At 37.5% G+C, this 18,008-nt stretch overlaps 1 protein-coding gene across 1 annotated transcript in view; it reads left to right on the plus strand.

Moving 5' to 3' along the window:
* Nucleotides 1-18,008, plus strand: part of grid1b (glutamate receptor, ionotropic, delta 1b) — a 452,122-nt gene that overhangs the window by 396,906 nt on the left and 37,208 nt on the right. Inside the window, exons 7-8 of the mRNA XM_084434270.1 lie at nt 7,736-7,897; nt 13,079-13,198. Of these exons, the coding sequence (XP_084290396.1) occupies nt 7,736-7,897; nt 13,079-13,198 (282 nt within the window). The remainder of the gene's footprint in view (nt 1-7,735; nt 7,898-13,078; nt 13,199-18,008) is intronic.

The following is an 18,008-nucleotide window of genomic DNA, read 5'->3' on the forward strand; positions in this document are numbered from 1 at the left end:
TTGTAACACTCAGCAGATGTCATACTTGGATGAGAAACGGAATTTTGATTTGAATCCGGTGGGTCATGGACAGAGGAGAGTTCCTGATGCACTGTCAGCAGATAGTGTGTCTTACAGGCCATAACTTGAGTTGGTTGACAAGGTCATGAGAACTAAAGGTGCTTATTCTAAAATAATAATAATAATAATAATATTTATAGATATATATATAATGCTGGCTTTTTTACACATATCCAATTTTAAACTTTGCAACAAGATTGACATTTACCTGGATACATAGCCGAACATAAGATGAAATGTTTAAAACAAGTTCTACCAGAAAGACTCGGGAGAATACTGTAACAATAACATTTATTTAGGAGCTCAGCAAGCAATCAGGTTCTTTGGCGTAGGCCCCGTTCATAACTCGCATTCAGAGGGTACTGAGGCCCCGTCCACACTACTGCGTTTTCGTTTAAAAACGGAGACCTTTTGCTACGTTTGCACCTCCCGTCCACACTAAAACAGCAAAAACGGAGACCCAAAACGGAGAAGTTTAGAAACGCTGCCGACCCGTTTTTCGTTTTGAATCTCCGGAGGGCGTTTTAGTGTGGACGGGTCAAAACAGAGGACTTTAGAAACGATGACGTTGTAGAGGCTCACGCTCGGATCTATGATTGGGTGTCATCAGTCATGGCGTAGGCTATGTCTTTTCTAGCAGCTGTTGTGCAAGTAAATTTTACAATGCTAACTGCCTACATGCGCCGGAGGCAAGCTATTATTCGAGCGATCTGTGACAATTCCCGGTAAAATAGTGACAATGTGACAATTCCCGTGTGCAACTGACAATTCCTGATAAAATAGTTTACGTTTGACAATTCCCGGTATCGACCGTGTACCTTGAGCGTCGGTTTTGGGTTAACCCGGGAAGAACCAGCGCATAGTGGGATAATTTTATCAATGAAGTTGTGTTTACACCGGCTCGCATATGCCCAGTGTTGGTGAATGGTCACGTGATCCGCGTTTTCAGTCGTTTTAATGTGGACGGAGATCAATTCTAATACGCAGCTAAAATGCTGGTGTGGACGGAGATCGTATTCGTTTTAATTCTCCGTTTCTAAACGAAAACGCAGTAGTGTGGACGGGGCCTGAATCTGCGAGTCCCACCTGAAGACGAAGGCGGGGGCGCCGCTCACCCCCCGGCGGAGTAAGGAAAGGGGCCATCTGGTGGTGGTGGGGTGGATGGAGGAAAAGACATCTGGGCCCGTATTCATAAAGATTCTAAGAATCCTTTAAGAAAACTCTTAATTTAGCTTAAAAACTTTTACGTAGGAGTCTTAGCTTAAAAGCGATTCGGGACCAATCTGAGAGCCACTCTGAGTAAGGAAAAGACAAAAACTTTCATCTTAGTAAGGAGGCGGGGTTGACCCCGTTGCTATGTATGACACAATATTTTGAAGACTGTGATTGGTTGGTTGTCCAAGAAAAAAAAAAAAAAGTGATTTTAAGTATAGGGTCTATTCTAAGCCTTCACTTTGAAATTACATGCATAGTTTTTTCCTATTTGACCGTTCTCTCTCTCTCTCTCTCACACACACACACACATGTTTATAAATCCTTTTTTTTTTTTTTTACCATGCTGTTAATTTCCTATAAGGTATTTGCTTGGCTTAGAATGATAAAAATTGTTCCACTCTTTCCAATTACACTGATTGTTGGCATGTCTATTTAAGTGGTGGTTTGAATGTTGGTTTTAATGTATCAAACATGGAATTTTCCCAGTTGCCAAATATCGTAATGTAGTGATTACTTTCATTTCTGGCGCTATGACATTTCTGCACTGTGTCGGAGATGTTAGCGTGTCTCTAAAAAGATCTGTCACAAACATGATCCCTGCACGATCTAATCTAAAGCGTCTTCTTAACTCACTGTCATCCATTGTCTGCAACACATTTCTTCTCCCTCTTCGGCTTTCTGCCATTTTCTCCTCTGCTAAAGAAACTCTTAAGCCTCTTAAAAGTCCTCGTCCGTGCTCCTAACAATTTTGACCTTAAGACCTCTTTTAAGGGTTAAGATGCTTTCTGAATTACTTTTTTCTTTACTAGGATTTTTTCTTTAATTTTAAGAGTAAACGCCCACATTTCTAAGAATTTTCTTAGAATTTTGTCACTAGGAGCTACTCTTTGCATTAAGATTCTTTATGAATACGGGCCCTGAAGTCTTCAGGATGGAAGGGATAGCCTGACTGATGGTGTTGAGGTTGATAGAGGGAGGACCCAGCTTGGTTGAGTAGAGGAGTTGGAGGAAAGATCCCATCTTGGTGGAGGCGGGGAGGATGGAGGTACTGGAGTGACAGCATCTGCGAACTCAGACATGTGTAAGCGCTGCCCTTTTAAGCTACAGTAAATGATATGATTGGATAGATGAGGAGGTAATTAATGACGCGAACGATTGAGTCTTCCTGGCAGAACTTGCGCTAGCTTCATTTATGGCAGTGTTATTTTCCTTCAAGTCTGTTGATTTGTGCAAGTACGTTTGAACATTTTACTAAGAGATTTTAATAAAAGACGTAATCAGGGTTGGATGCAAGTTTAAGTTTTTTGTTGCAGTGATCATTGTTGTTGTGGTTAAAGGGTTAGTTCACCCAAAAATGAAAATTATGTCATTAATGACTCACCCTCATTAAGACCTTCGTTCATCTTCGGAACACAGTTTAAGATATTTTAGATTTAGTCCGAGAGCTTTCTGTTCCTCCATTGAAAGTCAATGGACGGCATACTGTTCACGTCCAGAAAGGCAATACAGACATCATCAAAGTAGTCCATGTGACGTCAGTGGCTCGATCTTAAGTTTATCAAGCGACGAGAATACTTTTTGTGCGCAAAAAGTAAACAAAAATAACGACTTTATTCCACTATTCATTTCCTTCTCTCTGGGTCTTGAGCTATTTCACGTAGTGTAACTGCGTAGCGCGTCTGTGTTGTACGTCACACGTAGGCTCACTATTGGCCGACGCTGGTCATGTGTGATGCGTGTGACGTACAACACAGACGTGCTACGCAGTTACACTATGTGAAATAGCTCGAGGCCCAGAGAGAAGGAAATGAATAGTGGAATAAAGTCGTTATTTTTGTTTACTTTTTGCGCACAAAAAGTATTCTCGTCGCTTGATAAACTTAAGATCGAGCCACTGATGTCACATGGACTACTTTGATGATGTCTGTATTGCCTTTCTGGACGTGAACAGTATGCCGTCCATTGACTTTCAATGGAACATAAAGCTCTCGGACTAAATCTAAAATATCTTAAACTGTATTCCGAAGATGAACGGAGGTCTTACGGGCTTGGAACGACATGAGAGTGAGTCATTAATGACATAATTTTCATTTTTGGGTGAACTAACCCTTTAAGTTGTTGTTGATGTTGTTGTTAAAAAAGATATATTGTCAACCTAAATTTAATATATATATATATATATATATATATATATTCATAGATGCCACCTACGTCACTAAAAATAGAACGTCGCCATATTTGCGACCGACTCGCCCGGTATGGCCGCCCAAACTGCCCATTTGAATTAGAGAGAGAGACAGAGATACCTGGAGAAAATTTCTATTTAGGCTCCTCCGATCCTTATTTGTTACCGCCAGTTTTCTTTAGTCCATTATTATCTGCCCCAGGCTTGCCCCCCAATTGGCCTTTCATGATATAGAAATACTTAAAGTCATAGAGCTTCATGGCGCGCGTTCATGAGAGTCGAGGCGATGTCATGAATGAATCTATGAATCTGCAGCTGTTCGGCTGGCATCTAATCCGTCCATCAGCACAGCCAGAGACATCAGCCGAATATCATAAAAGACTGCCATATCTGTCCGAAAGAACAGATGTTCAATTACAGAGAGAAGGTTTAATACACACAAATATCGAAAGAATCTTTTGAGTCGAATCTTTTTGAATGATTCGGCTGTGATTAAAAGCTATCAAGGTAAGCTCACCAGTGATTATAATATAACGACTTAAATTGCAGTTTGTTCGTCACATAAAGCTATCATATGAATAAATAACGCTATTAATATAACGGACGAGTCGTATTAGATCACTTTTATGATACTTTAGTGATGTTTTTTTGTCTTTTATTATTATAATTTTTTGCGTGACAGCCCCCAGTAGGCTAATGTTACTCATTCACTTTCATTACATCGACAAGAAGAGTCTCCATTAGGCTACATATTCAAAAATGTCCCTTTGTCTTCCACGGAAAGTAAACAAGGATTTGCGCATGAAGGCGAGTAAATGACGGCAGAATTATCATTTTTGGAAGAACTAGTCCTTTAATATGCATTTCAAGGCTGAGATTATGCATCGTCTGCAGAGCTAACGTTAACGTTACTTACACAAAATAACATCTAAAGCGCATGTGACGAAGACAATTTATGAACTTCATAATACCTACCTAAATCTACATATTTTTAATTAACAGACAGACAGACAGATATATTCAAAACAACCCCAAATCTTACTAACTTACCATGATAAAATGCATTTAAACAGATCCAACAATAAAATGAAGACAAAACATTCTCTGTCGATATCTGTCTGTATAATGTTGGCCACTGAGAGTATAATGGAAATATAATTAACCACAAACCAACATGATCGAGACTTCAAGTCTTTTAAATAAATTATTATTTTGGTATAGAATAAAATACCAGTTCAGGGTTCCTCTTTCGGCTGTTGTTGCAGCCAACTGCGCAATATGCAGGCATTACTGAGATCGGTCGCAAAGATGGCGGCGCAAAGCTACAGTGACGTCACGTGAACCGAATGAATATATACTGTACATGTATATATATATATATATATATATATATATATATGGTTAATATATTAATAATAGTTAAGCTGTAGAGAGAATTGTCACATAGTTCTGCTTTGATTTTTTGTTTCTTCTCCATGTTTTGTTCCTGTTTTGCCTGTGTCCCCACTGCTAGTTTGTTTCCATGGTTATTTATTGAGTTTGCACATGTTCCTAAATTACTTTAATCATCCACTGTCAATGTAAGCCCTGTATGTGTTTCTTTGTCCAGTATTGTTTGTATAAAAGTGGTTGTTCTATAGTTTATCTTCTGAGTCCTGAGTGTTCTGTTTAGAGTTATTAAAGACTCTGATTTCAACTCCTTCATCATGCACGTTCTACATAAGACCAACCCTTACAAGAATTAAAACATAATAGCTTTTATTTCTATTTTTTTATTGTTTAAACCAAAATGTGCATATTTTCTAATATATCGGAGTAGCTGAAACACCCAGTTGTGGAAGGAACCCTCATAAATCATGATAATGATAATAATAATTAATATTATTGTTCCATAATAGATTGTAAAGTCATTATGGTTCCACTTCATATTAGATGTATTTAAAGGGGACTTATTATGCACTTTTTAAAAGTGTTGATTTTGTTTTAAGGGTCTACTAGAATAGGTTTTCATGCTTGAATGTAAAAAAATAAAATAAAAATAAAAATCACATATTTTACATTGTTGCAGCACCTCTCTTCCCAGTCTGTCATTAACACCCAGTTTTGTTCCGGTCTCTATGAAGTCCCTCTTTCTGAAAAGAGCAATGTCCTCGGATTGGTCAACTGGGTTTTGATTGGACAACAACTTCTAGCATGTTTAAGAAATGTCACGGCCCTTACCATGACCAACATTTTCACCACGCACCAGTTACTCATCCAGGCCTCGGCCCTTTTTTGGTGAATGCCTTGGGGAATAAATAAGGAATACTGTGACATGTACGTCCCCAGATGAAAACCCAAAACTACAATCATTTGATACAATAGCATTTGAGCATTTAATACAATGTGCTTACTGTTTACATGTTAATGTAAGTACAAAGTTGTTCATTATTTACACAAACAGTATGTCAGTGGACAACACATAAGCACCTATTTTGTAGATTGACCCAAAAGTTCATTCAGTGCAGTTAGCTTTTGACACTCCCAAAACCGCATCTATATTTTTTGTGATCTTAAGACGATATAATCTTAATTGTCAAATGGGACAAAAGGAAATATACTTTCCTCAGGGATTCATACCTAGAAACATTTAGCCTATGAAATAATTTATTATTAGAATCTCAGATACAACAATAACTCCAATTATAGCTGCAGATGCAGATGAAATTACAGAGAAATTGATTCTGATCTGGTGGACAGTTCTCCACAGGGTGTAGTTAACATACATCAATGAGCATATTTACAGCTCTTTAGTTTGTCTCTGTAAATACATCTGTGTAGGGCACCTATTATGTGACCATTTGTCAGGTTAGAAAAAGGTGCTTATTTTTCAAAAACCCCCGTGGCTTTATTATTTTAAATAAAGGTAACTAGCTACTTTCTTGCCCCATGTCTTGTATCCATAATAGCGATGCACCGAAATTTGAGAACCTAAAATATGGCTGAAAAGAAAATGAGTTGTCAGTTTCGGCTGAAAAAGCTTTGGAGGGCTGAAATTATTGACTGAAACGGTAGAACTTAATTAGTGATTCTCCGATGGCATGTTTTGACTGTGCCAGTGTCTTTCTGCACAAAAAAGTGAATAAGTGGCAAAAGCAAACCATGTCACATGTGTGGATGCTAGGGTTGGGTTGACAATATTGATTTTTCATTTTAAATAGATCTTCAGTTTGATGAACTGAGAGATTATTCTTACCATCCAATAATCTCCATATGATTTTTGTTTTGTTAATGTTGATATATAAAACAAAGCCTGAGCTATCGACTTCTGTCAATTTTATAATGAAATTCAAACAATAATGTTGTTTTGATCCGTGAACGGATCTCTTTCTCTTCTTTATTACTAGTTATTGCACAAAATAAACATGAATGAACATCAGAAGGTACAGTATGTTGAAAGAAACATTACAACTTACTGAAATGTATCATGTCTCATGTATTCGCTCAGTGTTTCAACTGTGGAAAAGACGTCAATAAAACAGTCACATACAGTAACGTTATACAGTATTTACGTCAGGAAAGCAATTTAATTTCCAAAGTTCGCTATAAAAAAATAACTCTAGAGAGGAGCATGTATGCTTAATGTATAATTATATTTTTACTTAAACTGTTGCCTTCATTGTTTAATGTGTGTTTGAATAATTCTGTCATGAAAAAAAGTTTCAACATTGAATGTGCAGTTTATACGCAACTCAGTTTATTTTGTTGATTTAGAGTGTTGATTATTAAATAAATGTGATTAAATACTTGATTATTTAAAGGAATAGTTCACTTCAAAATGAAAATTCTGTCATTATTCACTCACCCTCAAGTTGTTTCAAACCTGTATAAATTTATTTCTTCTGCTAAACACAAAGGAAGATATTTTGAAGAATGTCTGTAACCAGACAGTTGATGTACCCCATTGACTTCCATAGTAGAAAAAAAAAAAATCTGTTAGTATTAATAGAAGTCAATGGGGTACATCAACTGTTTGGTTACCGACATTCTTCAAATTATCTTCTTTTGAGTTCAGCAGTAGAAATAAATTCATATAGGTTTGAAACAACTTGAGGGTGAGTAAATGATGACAGAATTTTCATTTTGAAGTGAACTAATCATTTAATAAACATTGGTTTTGGTTTCAATTTTCTGCAAATTGAAAACTTTAATCAGTGTAATTCAGTGTTTTGTTTCAAAATGAATTTTGATGGATCAAAAATAGTATTATATATTATTTGGTTGTTTTGATTCCAGGTGTCCAATCTGTACCTTTATGACAGTGTGTTGATGTTGGCCAACGCATTCTATCGGAAATTAGAAGACCGGAAGTGGCACAGCATGGCCAGCCTCAACTGCATCAGAAAGTCAACCAAGCCCTGGAATGGAGGCTGGTCCATGCTGGAGACGATCCAAAAGGTATGAAATGTTTGATGTCAAGATTTTTTCAGAAACTCTGTTTTGCTGTTTGTCACACTGTTGGGGGGCTATCACATTTAGCCTGCAAGACTAAAAGTGGCAAGATAGCGAGTATTTGAATAAAAGCAACTGTGACAAGATGATAGTTTCTATTGCTTTACATCAAGTCCCAGACATGTGGCTTTTTGAAAAGCAAATTGCTTTCATGTAGGTTGTTTCCTGACTTCCCCTCTCACTGCTGCAATCACTTTTCTTTGAAACTCAAGCACAGCGGTCAAGCTGAGATAGCTGGTTGTCCTCACACAGAACTCTCTCAAGGGCCACTGAAAGCTGCACAATAGCTGGTGTGGTGGCCACAGCAGCTGATGTCTCATCTTACGAGCTCATGTCTCTGTGAGCTCTCAGGGGCAGCAAGCGGTCTAGAGTGTGTTCCTCATTTCACGCCTTTTTAACTTTATATGAACCACAAAGAACTGCAAGAAACTTCTAATCGGCCATGAGAGGGACATGGACAAGTGAAGCCATGGATAGATCTGTCTCTGAAACTTCCTGTAGGCCTTTCATAGTGATGCTTTTCAAGCGCTGAGCGACCCACACCACTCTAAACAGGTGGCCCAGTTAGACCAGTAAAGAAAGTAAAGTTAGTCCAGTTTTTCATATATATATATATGTATCACTGATTCTTGAGATAAGGGACAAAAGTACTTTTGAAAAGTGACAAACAAAAAATCGATACTACATTCATTTGAATTGGATATCTTCATAAACACGGGTCTCATCTATCATACCATGAAAAGGAACAGGTTTATTTAACCACTTTTTATAAAAATTTACATTTACTCACTTAGTAACTTGACATTTGTCAACTCCGTCTGACACATGAAAATGTTTTTTTTGTGTGTTTGATCAATTCAACAACACTGTAAAATCTTTAAGTGTGTAGAAATGGTATGCCTTAGCAAGGTTAAGTGATAAATTGCATTGTATACACTTTTAATATTATTTTACATTGTTTTGGAATTAGCCGTTTTAAATTACCTTCATTTAGTTTACAATTTTTTTCATTTTTAATATATACAAATGCATGTAGATTGGTGTTTTAATGTATGAACACACTCAATTGAACAAAAGAAATATACCTTTTTATATAAAAATGAAAAACCTCCATCTTACGGTGTTGACACAACTGACGGTGTTGACACACAATTGACGGTGTTGACAAACTAATCAAGAATCAAACTGATTAGTTTTGACATGGCAAAGGGAGAGAGTATCAAGGGAAAGGGTATCAAACTTCATACAAAGAGTACCTGGTGTCAGGATCTTTAAATGTCAAAATGTTCCTGGTATCAAAAGAAAAAAGCAAATGTACAGTATCTGGAGGTCCTCTGTTGGTCATCTATACTGAACAAAATTATAAACGCAACACGTTTGTTTTTGCCCCCATTCTTCATGAGCTGAACTCAAAGATCTAAGACTTTTTCTATGTACACAAAAGGCCTATTTCTCTCAAATATTGTTTGGTGAACTTTGACCTGCGAATTTGTATGACACGTGGCCAGTAGGAGATCAATATGTCTGAAAAGAAGAGTGGATTATATATTTAGATTTTTCTAATTTTTATTCATTTGTTGTTTTAGATATTACACATTCACAACAGAGGTTTTGTAATGAATAGTATTAAAAAAAAAAACTAAACATTATGTTATATTCAGTCAATGTTGAATGGAATTAATTGGAAAACGCCTTGGTTACGACTGTAACCTTGGTTCCCTGAAGAGGGAACAAGACACTGTATTGAGAATGACGCTGGGAATGCTCTGTGTGAATGCTCTGCTCTCATGAAGCAAGTGTGAAATCAGTCCATTGGTGTGACGGGATGTCAGAGGCGGGTAATGTCACAACCAGGAAACTACACTGAAAAAAATGTTATGTTGAATTTACTTAATTTTATTATGTCAAGGGGTTGCACGAAATAAATTTATCTAAATCCAGATCTATTTTTTAAGTTGAGTGTACTTATATTTTGTAAATTGGTTGTACTTATATTTTATAAGTAATTTCAGATTAATAATATACATAATTTTGGGTCAGAATCATTTTTTTCAGTGTATAAAGCATGCCCAAACAATTCAATGGTAGCTTCTAATTAGGGATCGACCGATATGGATTTTTTAGTGCCGATGCCGATACCAATTTTTTTCATCAGCCTTAGCCGATGACTGATACGGGCTGCCGATTTTCTTGGGCCGATATTTGGAGCCGATACTGCTTTTGCTCACTCAATTTACTTCATAAAAATGACACAATGATGATAACAAATGTTACAAGTCTCAATTTAAAAAAGGAACATTTATTGAACTTAAGAAAAACTATATTTGACAAATATTAAAAACATGTGAGGTAGAACAAGTTAAAAAAAAAAGTTCAGTGCTGAAAATACTGAAAATAAATATTTAAGCATAAGTAGCAACAAGTAAGCAGCATAATAAAGTGCAAATTGTACTATACTTAATTTTAAAAGTAACCAACTATTTACAACCTAATTATTTAATGCTTAGGCCTAAATCTCAGTGCACTTAACTTAATCTCTTGTAGAGCAAATGGCTTTCCTAAGAAAATGGCTTTTCCTCCATTTTAAACAAAACAAAAAAACGATTTTAAACCAAATAGATTCTCAGTTTATTATGAATTAGGGACTGTTCACATATCGCGTCTCAAAACGTGTGGAAAGTACGGCCGCACCGCTTTCTCCTTTCTACAAGCGCTTGCGCTGCCGTGGCGTCTGTCGTTGCTATGCAACCATGAACTGTGTTCTCCATGACGACGAGGAAGTAAGGATTAATTTATTTCTAGCCTTTTACGACTACATATATTTATGGAGATGAGAAATAAAAACCCGCCCTGTCCAGCTATGATCAGCTGTTCGGCCGAGCTTTCGATGTTGTCATGGAAAGGTCAGTTGATTTTTGTCACATGGCCTGCGTGCGCTTGCGGCATTCTGAAAAGTTGAGATGTTTTCATCTCACCACGGCATACGCTAGGAGCGCCTAGACAAACGAGCGCGCTGCATCGCATGCGCGTCACAACCGCGTCGCTTCTTTTATGAGCACACGTCCAAACCTCAGCCAGGTGGTCGCTGAATAAAACTCCTACAAATATCACGGAATCACAGTTCACAGTGTTCATAACAGCTGCCGTATGCATATGGATAGCCTCAAACTTAGCTATTTGCAGCTCCCTAAATACAATGACAAGCAGTTTTATAGATGAGGCATTCGGCATTCGTGTTTTCCATTTGGACCCACAAACTTGCTTAGCTATAGTTGCACGCACATATAGAGCAACGTGTTTCCACTTTCAAAGTGCATGGCAATATTTCAGCTAAGTCAAACAGTTAAAAGATGCTTTGAAAGTTTAAAACTTGCCATTGTCTTGAAGAGGCTTCCAGCACTCTGCTAGTGTGGGAGGGGCAGTGCATGGGCTGCACGTGAACTGCAGCGTCTCCAGCAACACAGAGCTGCTTGCTGTTTGTAAATAATGCCGGGAAAAAACTATCGGCGAACGCAGCAGCCGCGTATCGCTCAGACTGACATAGGTGCTGACAACTGATGCGACTGAGCTAAAATCAACCATTCGTTGAATTAGTTCAGAATGCGGATGCCCTGAAGTCGTAACTGCACCAGTGCTGCATCCAAGAATTTGGTGAAAGTGCAGGGTGATAAAGCTTGACCGAAAAGGAAGAACCAGATATTGGTACTCTTCGCCCCCGAAAGTGAAACGCAGGAACGTCCTGTGTTGTGGAAGGATGGAGATATGGAAATATGCATCCTAGTTCCTCTACGTTTCCGGGCGGACACTGAGATATGTGCTCGCTGGAGACCACTGCGCCCCGAAGCAAACTAGGTGGCGGGGTTAGCAGAACGGCCCCTGAGAGCACCAAAGGTAAATGGGCACTATATAAAGAGGTGTTGAACACTTGACTGCCCTCAGAGTTCTGGTGCCATTGGCGTCAGTACCTCTTCCCTGCAGCCTTCTTTGAGATAATAACAGTCATCAGATCTGTCTTACCCCGTGAAGGTTGTGGTTGAGAGCACCTCCCCAACCCCCATTTTCTCTGTGGGGGAGCTTGGCTGGCGACACTCTGTTTTTGAGTGGCACGGTGTGAGGAGCTGGCTTTTTCACATTTTTGAGGCTGCTAAATCTATTTGCGGTCCCCATGACCTGAATCCCAGCTGTGCCTCAGCAGCAGCAGGACCAGAACCATGTGGAACACAAGCCTGAGTGCCCTCCTTGAAGAGTGCCAGGCAGGAGTGTCCGTAATGGAAGCTGTCCACAATGCTTAGAGCCATCCCCCTCAAAAATGTACTGTGCATGCTCTGTTATATACAAAAAATGCATAAATCATATGTATCCTCGCTCTTTATGTAGTGTGGGCAGGGATGAATACACAATCTAATCTGCTCTTTGCTCTGCATTATATGATATATATGCTTGTAACAGGACAGACAACACCAAATAAGACAAATAAGTTCACAGAGAGCACTTACTGAAGACACAAAAAACTAGTGTTGCAGTGTTTGGGCATCCTTTATGGTTTCATGGCCGTGATGTCACCCGCCTCTGATGTCCCGTTCCACCATTGGACTGATTTCACACATGCTTCACAACGCAATCCCGCGGAGCATTCCCACAGTGTCATTCTCGACGCAGCGCGAGTTCCCCTTGGAAGGGAATTACTTTTTTCCTACTTAGTTATCAGTGGGTCATGAACGTTGTCTAGTTAAATTTAATCAGTTTTAAAAACACATCTCGAGATATAGCTGTTTCTGTATGCCAGATGTTGTTATGTGTGTATGCACCTCACACTTTTGCACATCTACTCATTTAACAGCAGCTGTAAAATGTAAAACACACAGTAAAATTAACTGATGATATACATGCAGTACTGGTCAAACTGGGAAAGGAGCGGTAATGCACACTGAGCCAAATCTTTCTCCCTCTGGCCCCAGACCCCGAGGCCATTCATATTGTAAAGCCCAAGAAAGATTAAAGGTTTGAAATTTCAATTGGTAAAGTTTAATGTATAAAAGGGTATAGCACATTGCACTTTGATCTGGATCAGTTCTTTTTACTGTGTCACTTTATTGTTTATTGATTCAGACTGTCTTGTTCCCACAGGGCCGTGTAACTGGTCTCACCGGAATTATGGACTTCATGGACAATGGATCAAATTCACACGTTCAGTTTGAGATTTTGGGAACCAGCTTCAGCGAGACGTTCGGAAAAGACATAAAGCGCGTGAGTTAAATTGGATTTTCATTTCTAGTACCTGGTGTAAAAGCTCTTCTGATTTCTGATTATTTTTTCATTACCAGTAACCTTAGGTAAAATGAAAACTGAAATCAATTTCCCTATGATAAACATGGAGAACGCATAATCTGCTTTTCAGAAAGACTCTCCATTGAGAACAAATTGACAATGTAATCTGTGCAGATTTTGTATCCAGACTGCCATTTTGACTCCTCACCTTATTGTCAAATGTTTTAGAGGCAAGAGCAAACGGCAGTGATGAGTTGTGCTTCAACTGGCTTGCCAGGCCAAACATGTTGTAATACAAACTGTATGACTATGTGCACTACCTAGTTTGTATGTCATAAAGTGTTCCCTACACACAGTCTATTAAATTCCATGTCTACTACTAGATGGTTTATTTAGCCTACAGTTGGATATTTTAATTAGCTTTTGCTGTACTTTTTCCTAGAACAATCACAAGCAATTTTCATTACAGACTGTCCTCTTTTCTCTTCATAGCTGTATTTGCTGATTTTTGTGCTCTGTTTTTGTAGCCATAAACTGTTTGGGTCCATCCATCATTTAAAAGAAAGAGTAATATAAATTACAGGAGAGGAAACAGTCTGCTGGTAATGAAGATTTAATCACCCTGCATCCCAACCTGAATTATGAACCCACTGTATCACATTATAGCCATTAGGATCCACCGTGCCACAGCCATTTACTCCCTGTCCGCACACACACTGGCTCCCCCTCACACAAAGCACATTTATTAGCTATAATGAAAGGAAAGGACAGCTAATGGTACGTCAAGTGTACTCAGTCCTGTTGTTGTTCATTATTAGAGCACCAGCTTTAGTCTTCTAAGCAGTGCCGCCCAAAAAGAGATTAATGTAGCCAACTGCATTTCCACCCTGCTATGGAGACAAACAGCAAGCCGTGCTGTTAATTTGACATATGTCATGGTTTGAAAGCCGAGGCAAATACATTTCCTGGCTAAACAAGAAACCCTTTGGAGGTTAAAGAAGGCCGGAAAGTTTCAAGTGATTTCTTCAGTAGTGACTCAGTACTCTGTTGGCTTTTGTCTTATATTTGTCTTTAGTCTCTCTGTCTCTCTAAATGACTTTTCTCTGACTGCTTCTATATATTAAGCTCTGTATGAAACTGTAGTGAGCTACCTAACAAGACAGACACACATTTGTGCTGCATTCCAACCACTAATACTCTTTCTACACTGGATGTGAACTACTGGTCGTGTCACGAAAAGAAAAAAAAAGGAACCCATTGTAATCAATGATGCTGTCTTCACTGGAGCAACAACAGTAGATGGATACTCAGCTCTGTTTCTAACGTACTTCTGCGTACTTATGACAACAGGACAAATGGATGAGGGAGGAATCACTGAGGTGATCTTGAACATTCACCCTGACAAGTCTAGTGTAGATAGGCTTACCCTTATGGAACAAAAATATATTGGAATATACTGCAAAATATAATTTGCTATATTACATAATACATTTCCATATATGGGAAACTAGTGCTTATATTTTTCAATATACTGCAATATATGCATTGGCCATGTATGGCTATATATTAATACATATATAATATATATATTAATATAAATGAAGACAAAAATAGCATTACATGTAATTTTCACAAAGTTTTATCCTTTATTGTTTACATATATTGCACACACATGTTCCCATATAAATGTGAATGTACTGTATGTTCACACACAGATTTCCAGTTCCCAGCATGCTTTGACTGACTGTTAAAGGAGAGCAAATGTTAAAATTAAGTGTTACTTGATGTGTTTTGCTCAATATTAATATCTGTTAGTGTTTAATGTTCTATTATTTTGGATTTTAAAAGGTTTTCTGGTATGTCTGAGTTTTTGGGTTACCATTGTGCTGAAGAGTAGAGCCTGTGGTTCGGTTAACGATTGGACAAAAAAACATCATGGTTATATTTATTATATTTTAAAAGTAATGTCTGTGCTCTCCTCAGAACAGTGATAGTCTCTCTGCTAAATACTTTAATACATGCATGCAGGTGTGCTTATGCTTTTGTTAACTAGCTTGAAAATATGCGAGTTTACATTTATAAACGAAAATAATTATAAAATACAAGAAATATATTACATTATGTATTTCTCTATATATGTGTTTATAAAGCATGAGTAAATATATATATATATACACAATATATTACACATGCAGTACCATATCTGATCACATACACCTATATATCATGAAGTGTATTACTGAATATAAAATGACATACATTGTGATATATTAGTAAATATATCGTTACATATTTTTCAATATATGAAAAGTGGCAATTCCTTATGTATTATTCAATATATTGTAATATTTTAACAACAATATATTATTGTTCATATTTGTATTATTCAAATATACTGTTATATCATTTAATATATTGATCATCCATATATTGGGAAATATATTTTCTTTTCGTAAGGGCAAGCTGTTGCAGCGTATTGTAAACAGGGTGTAAGGCTATTCAAAATTGTACCTCAGTTTGGCAGTCACCCTTCACAGATGAGGAAATACCACAATGAATTGCAACAAGCTCAAAGAACAAAAATGTATCAAGATACATTAAACGAGATATGACGATACACTAACTTTTTGGATTGAGCCAGAATGAGCCATTTCGTCTAGGTACTTTAGTACACGGATGCAGGTCCAGTCAAGATAACAGCACAAAACCACACTCAGCAAAATGTCCTCTATAATTATTGTTATCGACAAAATCCCAGAAAATATTGAGATATCATTTTTTGTCAATATTGCACAGCCCTATAGCTAATCATGATAAGCTTCTGAAGCTCTGGCTGTGTCCCAGTCACGTATTAGGCCTGGCTTTGCCACCAAACAAAAGCATAGCTTACATCTGTTCTTGCTATTGAATTAACAAGCTATTAGATGTCCTGGTACCATGAATACAGCAGACAAAAACAAAGATGGTCGGTCCTGATGCTGAGTGAAATGTCACTGACTTTACTTGAACTAACTATTAGTACTATTTTATAATCATGAGAGACTTTTTTTTTAATTCTTAAATATGTTGTGTAAATACAACTATGAGTTTCCTGTTTTAATCCTAAAGCAATATACAGTGACAATGGGGATGGACACTGTTCTGCTTCTGCAGCCTTTGTGCTAATACTTGATTACTTGTTTTAGGTTTGAATAGCAACCATAAAGCACAACACTAACTCAGGACAAGAAAAAAGGCTTAGTATAGTCATAGTCTGTCTTAGTCATAGTCGAGAATTTTAAATTCTCGTTTTATACAACACAGACTGGCAAAAACCAATGGATATCCACACAGCCCTGTTAGCTTTTACCCAGCCATTTATTATTTAAAAACTTTTATCCCAAAGTCATCGAGATCTCAGCAAACAGATAAATGCTTGTCTAGTTTGGGGTCAAGACTGATAAGACATCAAATAGAAGATGAAGGATATGCTTTTGTTTGTTCGTTGAGTCTCTTGAGCCCCTGGATAAGACGGCCATCAATCAAGTCTTCAATTTAATTTGTCATCCGAGAGAAAACTTTTGCAGAAAGCTGGGAAAAAAAACTGACAGTATTTGATAAATTGGTGGCCTCCTCGTCCTCATCTGTGCTCTTTCAGATCATCACTCTAAGCTGAGCCGTGACACAGACAGGGTGAAGTGTCGCCATACAATTGTGTTTAACATTGCTGTCTACAGGAAGCACTTTCAGTCATAATGTTTGATAAAGCTCATATGCTGGGAAAAAGCTAAATGACTCATTTGCTATCCAGCCAATTGAACTTCAAACAATGATTGTTGCCGTGTCAGTATTTGGATAGCATCACAATGTTTACGCTTTTGAAGGGAAATCAACAAAAGGTTATTAAATCAACAGGGTTTTTTTTTTTCTGTTTGTTTTTTAAATCAACTGAAAATTATGTATATTACATTTGTTGACATGACATGATTAGGGTTCAGATGGTCAATATAATATATAATATAAAAATATATGAATCATATCTAATATCATATTTTTTGGTACTAATGTAAATCCATATTAAATTACTATGGGATCTCCTTCAAGCAGTGTAAGAAACTTTCATAATCTCTTTAATGTTTTTTATGACCTTTTTTCTGTATTACTAAAATTAAAAAACTTTAATGCTAGTGTTTTTTTTTTTTTATTAAAGAGAGCTGTTTTCCCTTTTTGTGACTATCCTTTCGCAACACTGCTCAGCCACACGTCAAGAAGTCACTATCAGAATGTTATTTTGATGTGTATGTGCATGCGATCACGTGTTATGACATTACCGGCACCACTCTCGATTCATCACATGCACATACAGTAGGCTACACATTAACATAATCAGAGGCGGACAGAGTACACAGCTTCATTACTTGAGTAAAAGTACAGATACCCCTTGCTAAATTGTACTCAAGTACAAGTAAAAGTACTACATGCAGTCAGATGTCTACTTAAGTAAAAGTACTGAAGTACTTGTTTTTTAAAGTACTTGAGTATCAAGAGTACAAGAGTACATTTTCTAAATATTGCATTACTACTGCCACAGTGCTTACATTGGTAAACACAGCAAACACTTGAAGCGAAAACTATCATTAACTTGTTCAGAAAATTGAAATAGTCTGGCGAGGTGGGACCACAGGTTGGCACATTCCCGGGATGGACCTGCTGCGTCTTCATCCATTGTTTCGTCCATGGTTTCGTCTCTTATCTAAATCTGACCATGGAGTTGACTTTGGCGGAAAGCTGAAGGTGATTGCTGATAGGC

Source organism: Rutilus rutilus (genome assembly GCF_951802725.1).
Source record: "Rutilus rutilus genome assembly, chromosome: 16".
In the NCBI taxonomy this organism is placed as follows: Eukaryota; Metazoa; Chordata; class Actinopteri; order Cypriniformes; family Leuciscidae; genus Rutilus; species Rutilus rutilus.